The sequence below is a fragment of the Podarcis erhardii genome (assembly GCF_964252035.2).
Source record: "Podarcis erhardii genome assembly, chromosome: 17".
Taxonomy (NCBI): Eukaryota; Metazoa; Chordata; class Lepidosauria; order Squamata; family Lacertidae; genus Podarcis; species Podarcis erhardii.
The window spans coordinates 26,936,656-26,948,800 of NC_138515.1; the positions used below are offsets into that span (position 1 = coordinate 26,936,656).

The 12,145-nt window shown below is 47.7% G+C and overlaps 1 protein-coding gene across 2 annotated transcripts in view; it reads left to right on the forward strand.

Annotated features, from left to right (window-relative positions):
• The window catches only part of ZYX (zyxin), a 30,217-nt gene extending 18,072 nt beyond the window's left edge, over positions 1-12,145 (forward strand). Inside the window, exons 3-10 of one of the 2 annotated variants that reach the window (XM_081845189.1) lie at positions 2,704-2,891; positions 5,315-5,413; positions 6,361-6,873; positions 8,370-8,520; positions 9,093-9,262; positions 10,466-10,644; positions 10,786-10,906; positions 11,004-12,145. In XM_081845189.1, the coding sequence (XP_081701315.1) occupies positions 2,704-2,891; positions 5,315-5,413; positions 6,361-6,873; positions 8,370-8,520; positions 9,093-9,262; positions 10,466-10,644; positions 10,786-10,906; positions 11,004-11,114 (1,532 nt within the window). In that variant the 3' untranslated portion in view covers positions 11,115-12,145. The remainder of the gene's footprint in view (positions 1-2,703; positions 2,892-5,314; positions 5,414-6,360; positions 6,874-8,369; positions 8,521-9,092; positions 9,263-10,465; positions 10,645-10,785; positions 10,907-11,003) is intronic. The other variant, XM_081845190.1, reaches the window with a different exon arrangement.

Genomic DNA, 12,145 nt, shown 5'->3' on the forward strand with positions numbered 1-12,145 from the left:
GAGGGGAGCACCCTGTTGCAACAGCTTTAATAAAGATCAGGCTTACTAGCTGCTTTGCTTCTCAATATGCTCTGGTTGGCCTCTGTTATTTTCTCCTACCAATAGGGAACACACGTAAGGACTCTATACGGGCTCTTGGATACCCCCATAAGGGAAAAAGGGCAGATTTTGTTTACAACAAAGTCTGTATCACAATATCGGTTTCATAGTTTTTGACCTGGCAATATATTGTGAATCATGATGTGTGTGTGTGTGTGTTCTATGCAACAATCACAATGCAGGAAAAACTATGAAGCCAGCCAATGCTTCTGCGTAGCTCCATCCTTATTTCAGACATCCTGATAGATCGGCATATCAGGATGTTTAGCTGGTGATATATTCCAGTGTTGAAATCCAGATATCGCCCAGCGCTACTCCCGGCAATTAATTGTTGGGGGTTTCCGGTTGGTTGCTTCTGTCACCCTGAAACTCTGTTCTGCAACTTTGCACCGATCCTGCATGGGATAACTCCAGAACACAGCATGCAACCGGTGGCCGTGCCACAGATGATGCCAATCAGGTTAATAGTGCCAGGTGCAAAACGATCTAAGCCACATGGCCACGACAAAAGCAAAAGGTAGTTTAAGTATCTTCTAACTAGATGAAGAGAGCTCTGTTTTTTCCTCCCTCTTAATTTCTTGCCTCTGATAACAGAAATGTTCCGCAAGGTGGAAGGAAATATTTTTTAAAAGATACGATGGAACGGCAGAAATGCTTCTGTGCTGTATTCCAGTGTGCTGTAGAATAAGGCTTGAAATTACATCAGCTGCTAATCAGCTTTTTCTAACAGTAGGAATTTTAACACCCTGTCTGGGAGCCGGGGCCATAAAATGCCTTTTAAAAAAAATATCCCCCCTGTAACTGCCATAGTACGCCCAAGTGTATGCATTCTCTCTCTCTCTCTCTCTCTCTCTCTCTCTCTCTCTCTCTCTCTCTCTCTCACACACACACACACACACACACACACACACACACCACGTCTCACACTTCTTTGCCCAAGGATGAACTCATAGGTGCTGCTTAGTCAACCTGAGGTTAACTCTTGTCATGCCCATTTCTCCCCAGCAAAAATACAAATCAGGGAAACATGAGAGTTGGTGTAGTTTAGTAGCCTAGAGGTGTGAGCCAGGAGGCTCTGGGGTTAAATTTGGCCTCGGTCACAAACTCGATAGGTAGCCTATAGGCCAGGCACCCCCAAACTCTGCCCTCCAGATGTTTTGGGACTACAACTCCCATCATCCCTAGCTAACAGGACCAGTGGTCAGGGATGATGGGGATTGTAGTCCCAAAACATCTGGAGGACCGAGTTTGAGGATGCCTGCTATAGGCAAACAAACGTTCTCTTTGCATTTCACCTGCAATATAGGAATGAATGCTTTACAGAGTTCCTGAAAGGATTTATGAGACAATGTATATGAACACTCTGAATACGCTATGTTAATGTTGTTGTTTTTTTGGTTTTGCATGATGGAGAGTGGGAGAGAGCAGGGGGGGATCTGTTGTTGCTGTTGCGGCCCAGATTCTTACATGGATAGAGTGCCTCCCCTCTGGCTGTAATCTGGCTGTAATCCTTTGAGAGTAGGCAGGGTCAGTATTTTCCCTAAAGGCCAAATGCTGAGGTCCCCCCCCCCTTCCTCCCAGGAAGATACAGGAATGCAGCAGGTCTTGTTTTGTGCTGCTGGCATGGTCAGCAAAGGATATGCTGCTGGCTTCTTGTTCTGGAGTGTGTGGCTTGGTTTCCTCTTTCAGATTTCAGACTAGGTATGCCTAGTTACCGTTTTGGGGCCAGACGGCTCGAAGGTCGTATTTTTCCAACACCGTGTGACTTTTGGGTCCCTTGAAATTCATCCTCATTGTGCAGATAAAATATAACTAAGCCCTCCAGCTGTTTGGGGACTACAATTCCCACCATCCCTAGCCACTGGTCCGGTCCTGTTAGCTAGGGATGGTGGGAGTTGTAGTCCCAAAACAGCTGGAGGGCCGAGTTTGGAGATGCCTGATATAACAGATAACATTCTACAGGATGTGTTGACCTTTAAAGCCCTAAATGGCCTCGGTCCAGTATACCTGAAGGAGCGTCTCCACCCCCATCGTTCTGCCTGGACGCTGAGGTCCAGTGCCGAGGGCCTTCTGGCGGTTCCCTCACTACGAGAAGCCAAGTTGCAGGGAACCAGGCAGAGGGCCTTCTCGGTAGTGGCGCCCGCCCTGTGGAATGCCCTCCCACCAGATGTCAAAGAGAACAACAACTACCAGACTTTTAGAAGACATCTGAAGGCAGCCCTGTTTAGGGAAGCTTTTAATGTTTGATGCATTACTGTATTTTAATATTTTGTTGGAAGCCGCGCAGTGTGGCTGGGGAAGCCCAGCCAGATGGGCGGGGTATAAAAAATAAAAAATAAAAATTATTATTAATAGTGAAAACAGTTCAGATCCAAGGATTCCCTAGGCATGCGCCTCCAGATGGTGGAGACATTAGGCGCCATCCTGACACCTGGGCATCTTCACCTGGTCACAAGTGGCCGATAGCCAGTTGCAAATGGCGCCTGGAGATTTTCAAATGCTGGTTTTAACAGGGTGTGTTCAAGGGGCGTTGTGACAGAAATAATAATAATAATAATAATAATAATAATAATAATAATAATGCCCGTTTGTTGTTCCCTACAGAACTTCCACCCCCTCCGCCTCCCCCTCCTGGGGAAGAGATGGTTGTCTCCTCAAACAGCGCATTCCCTCCCCCGCCTCCCCCATTCGAGGAGCCATTTCCCCCAGCGCCAGAAGACGTCTTCCCTTCGCCTCCTCCGCCAATGCTGGAGGAGGAACCCGTGGCTTTGAGTGGGCTACCTGCCCCCCAGGTGAGTATTCATATAGGCTAATGCTGTCAAGGTGGGCAAATGGCAGTGGTTGGGGGGAGTGGAAGGTTTATTGGGAAAGACCTGTTTTGCCATAGTTGTCCTGCATGGGTGTAGCTGGGGGCGGGACGACAGATGCCCTCCCCCCAATCAAGTAAAACAATAGAAATACAGTCGTACCTTGGATCCTGAACACCTTGTGAGTCAAATGTTGTGGCTCCCGAATGCCGCAAACCCAGAAGTGAGTGTTCTAGTTTGCAAACCTTCTTTGGAACCCAAACGTCTTCCGTGGCTTCTGATTGGCTGCAGGAACTTCCTGCAGCCAATCAGAAGCCGTGCCTTGGTTTCCAAACGTTTTGGAAGTCAAACGGACTTCTGGAATGGATTCTGTTTGACTTCCGAGGTACCACTGTACTTAACTAATTGACCAATCACGTTGGTTCTGCCCCCCTTAACAAAAGTCCAGCCCCCTCAACTAAGTCCAGCCCCCTCCTCCAAGAAAAATCCTGCCTACGCCCATGTTCTCCTGTTCCCATGATGTTTCGATGTGTGGCCCATAGCGGTGCTGAGGTGTGGTCTCTAGACTGCATGATAAGCAAGCGATCAGGTGGTCCCAAGAATGGGAAGGTGGTGAGAAAACTGCCGCCTCCCTCTGGCCTTCTCCAGGATTGCAGGCGTCCTTCACATTCTTCGTTAGATTAAAACTTCGCACCAAGAGATGGGGAAATAACAGTTGTACCTTGGCTCTTGAATGGCTTAATTGTTGAACAAATCAGCTCCCAAACGCCGTAAACCTGGAAGTAAGTGTTCCGGTTTGCGAACATTTTTCGGAAGCTAAAGTCTGACGCAGCTTTTGTGGCTTCCAATTGAGTGCAGGAAGCTCCTGCAGCCAATCGGAAGCCGCACCTTGGTTTTCGGGAGTCGAACGGACTCCCGGAACGGATTAAGTTTGAGAACCAAGGTACCACTGTAAGTAAGCCATACAAATGAAATGATGTTGCACACCAATCCAGAAAAATGGGTATATGGTTGAAGAGGGGTTAAGGGATATTTTTAAAAAAATGTTTTATAAGTTGTCCTTGTTTCTCAATTGGATCCTTTTGCATGGTTTTGCATGTTTTGTGGTATTTTATGCATTGTGACTTGCTGCTATTTTTATTGATTATAGTTTCCTTATTCTTTATTGTAACTGGTAAATGTAAACTGCTTATTTCCTATCTGCTGATATTTAATTTTACTGTTTACTATTATATTCCAATGGATTGTTGAATATTGCTTTATTTAAGTTGTTTATTTTGAAGTTGTGACTTCTTTGTATTGGATCAGATTGTGTGTGAGAGAGATCTTTGCTGATGATTTAGTTGTTTCTTCAGCTGGTTAACCACCTTGTTTATAGTAATACAGAACGGCGGTGTACAAATTAAAAGTGAAATGAACTGAAATGGGAACATAGGGAGCTGCCTTATACAAAACTGGTTTAGTACAAATCAGAGGTTGGATGGCCATCAGTCATGGATGTTTCAGTTGAGATTCCTGCAATGCAGGGGGTTGGACTGGATGACGCTCGTGGGTCCCAAATCCACAATTCTGTGATTCTTTGACTGGCTTATCTGACTCGGCATTGTTGGCAACGTCTCCCAGGGCTTTAGACAGGGATGATCTCCCTGGAATTTCCTGGAGATGCTAGGAATTTAACTGGGACTCTTTACCTCCCCAGCACACTGAGCTATGGCTCTTACTTGGAACATAATTCTGCAATATATGCTGCAATATATATATATGATATATTTTATACTTCACTGTGTTGCACGTTTCTGATTCAGTGGCTCGGGGAGGAGCAAAGGTTTATGTTTTGCATGCGCTGAGCAGTGGCGATACATCTTAAGCCAATCATCTGGCTTCTGAGATTTCACCAGGCGTTGCTCATACACTTCTGAGCTGTGTTCGAAATTAGCCAGGGGCCAGGCGCATTTTGCACCTGACTATTGGCTACTTGCGACCAAGTGAAGATGCCTGGTGCCAGGATAAGCGCCTGACATCTCCACCATCTGGCTAGCTAGTGCACAGCAATGTTTTTTTGCTGCTATGCTATGGCGTGAGTCAACTTTAGCCGCAGCTGACAATATACACAATTCATTTTCAGCCTTGTAATCTTGCAAAAATAAGGGGGAAAGGCGAATAGCTTTTCTATCTCAAAGTGCATCCTGGCGGCTGGAAGCTCCCTTTTTGAAAACGCAAACCACAGCAGCCGAGATTCTCCCACAATTCAAAGTTCCTGCCCTTTGCTCTGTGCCCTTCCGACACGTTGCTCTCCTGCTAAGTGCACTAACCAACGGATGTGAAAGGCTGTTGTTGACTGACAGCCTTCAGGACGGGCTTGGTAACCCTCTCTAACATGTAACTTCCTTTCTTCTCCGTGACGGAAGGGGCAGGCCCGTGGAAAGATGAGCAGCATTGATTTGGAGATTGATACTCTGTCCTCAATGCTGGATGACATGGAGAAGAATGACCCCTTCAAACCGCGGGTGAGCTGCAATAACAGGGTAGCATGTCCAAGGCCTCGTTCTCACTGAGGGGGCCAGCCTGTGCCTGGTCACTTCAGGCTACAGCTGACGGCGCCAAGGACTGAAGAGCCCCTTCCCCATGCAAAAAGTTCTTGAAGGTATATCCATTGCTATTTTTCTATAAAAAAAGACGTGCCGGAACTCACCATGAACACCTCCCTTGTTCTCTTAAAATGGCAATTCACAAGAAGTGAATTCTGGATGAAAAAAAGCCCTGGGTATATCTATATTTTAAAATATTAGCATGTTAAGAAGACTTGAGTGATATTCAGCTAAGTTTCACTTGGAGGAATAAACCCATTGAAATTAACAGACCTAACTTTCTCATGTTCATTCACTTCATGGGTCATCTTTGAGTAAAACCTAGCTCAATGCCACTGTAGGACCCTTTTGCCTGACATGCTAGCTTTCTGTGTGAAGAGAACTTTTTTATTTTTTAAAAAAACAGAGCACTCGGCCAGGCGAGCCCCCACTGGCAGCCACACGTGGTGCAGCCCAGTGATAGGTTGACCCCCCTCAGTGAGTACCGGGGACCAACTATGGTTTCTCCAGGAGAGACAGAGGATGGAGCCAGGCTCACTATGCTTGGATTAGGGATCCAAAGCCTGCTTTTGTTAAGGACAAAGCTAGTCTCTGGAGAAGTTACTCTCCGGTGAGCTTTCTCACCCTGGAGTAGCCAAGCCTCTGTATCTGCTTGCCAAGGGATAAGTAGGATTTTGCCACACTGTGGGATGCAGGTGTGTGGACAAATTTCTGGCTGCAACAACCCCCTCTTTCCTGTACTCCCCCCAAATCTCCTCTCTGTTCCTCTTCTCCACACTGAGAGCAGATTGGACCAAGATGGGTCTGGTTTGGATGCTACGATGCTGGCCTCTTCTCCCCTTTGATAACCATATTTATTTCTGCAGGTATCTCCAGGTTCCATGGCTCACGTGGGCCTGGCTTCTGGACACAAAGCTTCCCCAGAAACCATTGCTCCACCTAAGGATGTTTCAGCTCCTGTTTCCTTCCCTTCCAACGCTGCCTCCAGCCCCAGCGCAGGCTACGTGCCGAAAGCGCAGAGAGAAACGGCTTCTGTTCCTCCACCGTGGGTGAAGCAGAATAGAGACTCGCCATCGACACAGCTTCCAGGACCGCCGGCTCCTCCTCCTCCTCCTCCAGCTCCGTCAGCCCCCAAATACACTCCACCCCCCATTGCCGTGGCCCCCAGATTTGTACCCAAAGCAGCTTCAGGGATCCCGTCCGGCTTCCCGCGCCAGGCGGCCGCCACCCCTCCGCAGCCTCGCTTCCCACCTGCTTCTGGCGCAGGGCCAGCCCCAAGGCCACAGCCGCCTGCTTTCACCTATGCACAACATCGAGAAAAGCCACAGGTTCAGGAGAAGCCACGTCCTGTTGGACAACCGCCTGCCCCGCGAGACGTGGTGAGTGGGGAATAAATCTCAACTTGGGGGGCGGTGGAGAAACAAGGAAAGTGTGCAATGCTGGATGGACTTTTCATTCAGGATTTATATATAGGCAGATAAATGAATAGAGTAGAGTAGAGTAGAGTAGAGTAGAGTAGAGTAGAGTAGAATAGAGTACAGTACAGTACAGTACAGTACAGTACAGTACAGTACAGTACAGTACAGTACAGTGGTACCTCGGGTTAAGTACTTAATTCGTTCCGGAAGTCCGTTCTTAACCTGAAACTGTTCTTAACCTGAAGCACCACTTTAGCTAATGGGGTCTCCCGCTGCTGCCGCACCACCGGAGGACGATTTCTGTTCTCATCCTGAAGCAAAGTTCTTAACCTGAGGTACTACTTCTGGGTTAGCGGAGTCTGTAACCTGAAGCGAATGTAACCTGAAGCATATGTAACCCGAGGTACCACTGTAGAATTATAGAGTTGGAAGGGACAACGAGAGTCATCTAGATCTGTGGTCAGCAAACTTTTTCAGCAGGGGGCTGGTCCACTGTCCCTCAGACCTTGTGGGGGGCTGGACTATATTTTGAAAAAAAATAATAATGAACGAATTCCTATGCCCCACAAATAACCCAGAGATGTGTTTTAAATAAAAGCACACATTCTACTCATGTAAAAACTCCAGGCAGGCCCCACAAATAACCCAGAGATGCATTTTAAATAGAAGGACACATTCTACTCATGTAAAAACACGCGGATTCCCGGACCGTCCGTGGGCCGGATTTAGAAGGTGATTGGGCCTGTTCCGGCCCCGGACCTTAGTTTGCCTACCCATGATCTAGATCTTTTGCCGAATGTGGGGCTGGAACCCCACGACCCTGAGATTGAGAGTCTCATGTTCTGCCGACTGAGCTATACCAGTCAGCAATAAATCAAATCTGGCTGGATCCCACATCTGTTGCTGTAGTTCCTAGCAGCCATTTTAAAAGAGAGGCCTCAGTAAGATTTGTGGGTTGGTGGGCTCCCAGAAGGATGAAGCTACATTCTTTCTCTTCCTCTGTGCTTGTATTGGTAAGAGAGATTTCCCCTCTGCCAGCTTAACAACTAAGCCCGTTCTATTGAGGGCAGTTGCAAAAGAGCACTGGGCACAGGTAAAACTGTGTCTGTTGAATCTTTCAATCCAACAAAACCATTGCAAAGCAAACGGAGGACAGAAGTTCCTCAAAAGGAAGTTTCTTCATCAATACAGTTATTACAGGAAAAGGAAACTTTTCAAAATCTTGTGAGCTGCAAGGTGGTGTCTCAGCAGGGAGAAGGAAGGGTACAGGCTAGATAACGGGGAAAAAACCATGTGTGGACAGGCAGAGGAATATCTGCGTTGCAGAACAATGTTAAAGGATGGCTTGGCCATACTAAGTGATCTTGAGCGTATATCTGTTCCCTGGAATATGTGGTGTCTGAGAGGCTAGCAGGAGGGAAGTTCCGGTCTCAGTGACTCTTGATTTCTTTGTCCAGCGTAACCCGGCGCCCTTTGTGAACACTGGATCAGACCCTCCCAGGGGCAACTCTGTCCTGACCATGAAAGAGGTTGAGGAACTGGAGATGTTGACCCAGAAGCTCATGAAGGACATGGACCAACCTCCTCATGCAGAGGCCACCAATTCTGGTGTGTGTGTACATTAAATATTTTGCATGTGCCAGTGATGGAGAGTGGATGGGATTTCGGTCTACTGTTGCCACCCCCCCCCCTCTTTCTCTCTGCTACGGTGCCTTCATCAGAAACCAGACGCACAGAGGTTTGGGGGCTGATGTCTTTCCCTCCGCTCAGCTCTCTGCTGCTGAATGCTACAATCTTCTTCTTATGGAGATGGTAGCTGTGTTCAGAGAGCCAGTGTGGTTTAGTGGTTAAGAGCTGTAGACTTGTAATCTGGTGAACGGGGTTCGCTTCCCCGCTCTTCCACATGCAGCTGCTGGGTGACCTTGGGCTAGTCACACTTCTCTGAAGTCTCTCAGCCCCACTCACCTCACAGAGTGTTTGTTGTGGGGGAGGAAGGGAAAGGAGAATGTTAGCCGCTTTGAGACTCCTTAAAGGGAGTGAAAGGCGGGATATCAAATCCAAACTCTTCTTCTTCTTCCCCTTTCTTGCCTGGAGGCATAGATACGTATGGCGTGGAGATATGACCTGCCAGCAGCCTCTCACAGTCCTCTTTTCTCTCCCCCTTCTCCCTGCCGCTGCAGAGTTGTGTGGCCTGTGCCACAAAGCCCTGTCGCGGACGCAGCCGGCTGTCCGTGCCCTAGACAAGCTCTTCCATGTGGAGTGTTTCACCTGCTTCAAGTGTGAGAAGCAGCTGCAGGGCCAGCAGTTCTACAACGTGGACGAAAAGCCCTTCTGCGAGGAGTGCTATGCGGTGAGTGAAATGCAGGGGGCGCCTTCTTGAATAAAATATGGAGGGGACGGGACACAGGTAAGCTCCGCCCCACCTAATCAATGACATGTCACAGTGAACACACACCATTTCAATGGTACTGCCTATCAATGTTTGTGGGGGGGAGCAAATACTTTGTTGTGGGGGGTCCGAAGAGACCTCAGCCCCTAGGAGTTGGCTCCTATGCAGGGTGGCCAATCACAATCATCAGGGCATTTTGGAAGGAGCCATGCTCTGGCGTTACCTCAGCAGCAGAGGGCTTGTTTTCCCCAAGCGAATTTTGGAATGTCTTAAAATGGCCGCCACATCTTGCTTCGGCAACCAGCTAGAGTTCTTCATCTTTTTTCTCTTTTAATTTGTCTGGTCGGGATTTCATTATTTGGGCTAGTTTCCCGAACGAAAAAGTTGCCCTATTTCCTATACTGACATTGTTCAGAAGAAACCATTCAGAAGTTCATTATGAAAGGAAGCAACTTTCATTAAAAACAGCCGTTCTTCACGTGTTTAGGTACCTCAGATATTAGTCCATTTCTTGGATCAGGTGGTCAAGGTGGGGTCAATTCATCTTGAGATGCCGGTATCACTATTATTCCACTATTACCAATCACTATTCCATTATTGCATCCATCAAAACTTATTTACACTGTTGAATTTATCTTAACTCTGCCAGCGTTTTCAGCTGTGCACAATTATTTCCCATATATTTAGTAAACGTTTTCCAAACCTCTTTAAACCTACGTTCTTCTTGTTCTCTTATTCTGCAAGTTGTGCATATTCTGTCAACTTAGGTTTGTGTTATTCTTTAGTTGGGACCTCGCTCATTTTCCATTTTTGGGCTAACAAAACACAGGCTGCAGTAGTAGCATACCTAAATAACCTTTTTTGACACCTGGGAATTTCAGTCTGAATTATCCCCAACAGAAAGGACTCTGGGTTTTTTGGGGAATGTACATTAAAACATCCCCCCCCCCAATTCATTATGGATCATTTCCCCATACATTGATATCTGTTCTGTACGTTTGTCAGTGTCTCACCTTAAAGTAGGGAACGTTCATGAGGCAGCCTGTGCCCCACAGCTCAGGGATTGAGTGCACCCTATAATCTCTTCCTCTGACATGTCTCCACAAATGGTTCCGTTTCTGGAGGGCAGGCCTCTTCATTTCTGACCCTGTTTTTGTTCTTCAGGGCACCCTGGAGAAGTGTTGTGTGTGCAAGCAAACGATCACAGACAGGATGTTGCGCGCCACGGGCAATTCCTACCACCCTCAGTGCTTCACCTGTGTGGTGTGCCACAAAGCGCTCGAGGGAGCCTCCTTCATTGTGGACAAAGCCAACCAGCCACATTGCGTGGACGACTATCACAGGTGGGTGACCTCCTCTTTCATTTCCTGCGTATTCTTCCTCCCACTTCACCTGGGACCTTCGTGACATGACCGGGGCAAGTCTCGCCTAGAAGATTGAAACCGAAAGTTCGAGTCCTCATACCGCCTCTTCTGTGCTTGCAGAAAATACGCTCCACGATGCTCTGTGTGTGCTGAGCCCATCATGCCAGAGCCCGGAAAGGATGAGACCGTCCGCGTGGTAGCCCTGGAGAAGAACTTCCACATGAAATGTTACCGCTGTGAGGTGAGCCAATTCCCTTCTCCCCTTCCCGCCAGTCCCTCGTTGACATTTCTGCCGCCTCAGTGGCGTTGATTCTCCCTTTTCTTCCTCTCTTTTTCAGGATTGTGGGAAGCCCCTTTCCATCGAAGCAGATGACAATGGCTGTTTCCCCCTGGACGGGCACGTGCTGTGTAGAAAATGTCACACCACACGGGCCAAAGCTGCGGTCTAAGCACCTTGGATCAGGATGTGCCCTTGATGTGCTTCCCCATCCCCACCCAGCCCAGTCAGTGGGCCTGATTTTCCTCTGTGCTGTTTCTGGTCATTCCTCTCCCCCTCCCCTCAAAACCCACAATGCATTTTTACTTAGAAAGAGTCTGTCTGGCAATATCTCCTTCCACCTAAGGGCTCTTCCCACTTCCCATCTGTGTTTCCTTTTCCTTTTTAACCTGCTCCTTCCAAGACTGGGTGTTCCTTAACTCCTCGCCTAGTCTGGCCACAATATATTATTCTAGACTTTGCAGAAAGTGACGTGGAATTGCTATAAGCCCTGCAGTCCTTTTACTTACTAAGTAATAAAGTAATCTTAGAGGAAAAGTCTGGATCCTTCCAACCTGCTATGTCCCCTGACCCTGCAAAATGCTGTCCTCTGTTCAGGTATGGAACACGACCCAACTAATGGGACTATTTTTTTCAACCCTTACTTTTGGTGATGGACAGAGTCTTCTCTACAGGATGATGATATAAATGAATCTCCTTCTTCTGTACTGGACTTGTGTGCCTGAATGGTTCTCCTTGCCAGCAAGGAGTTTATGGACCAGTTTCCCCAGTCCCCAGACCCCTGAGTTATGGTGGCCCCAGTTATTTTTTTTACCTCTGCGGTGCTTTGGCCTAGCAACTTCTGCATAGCAAACTATCCAAAGGACTACTTCTCTGTTTACAACATGTTTTGTCGAACTGGGAGTGTGGTGTGACCGGGAATGGTCCCGAATTGATGCTGAGAAAGGCACCCTCATCAGAGTTTCTTCGTTTGCAGCCTACATTTGATGGGTGCCTTCTAAGCCCCTGCCAGGGCCACACTCCCACCCTTCTCTGCGGGGGTTGCTGTAAGTGACTTTGCTGGTGTGTGTTTTTGGCACAGTCAATGGAACAGAGCCTCAATCTCTGGGCTGGACTGAACAAGCATCTTCAATATTGTCTGTCCCAACCACTGTTTGCATTAATAAAATTTGTGTTGGGTCCCCCCCCCCCATTATAACTTCA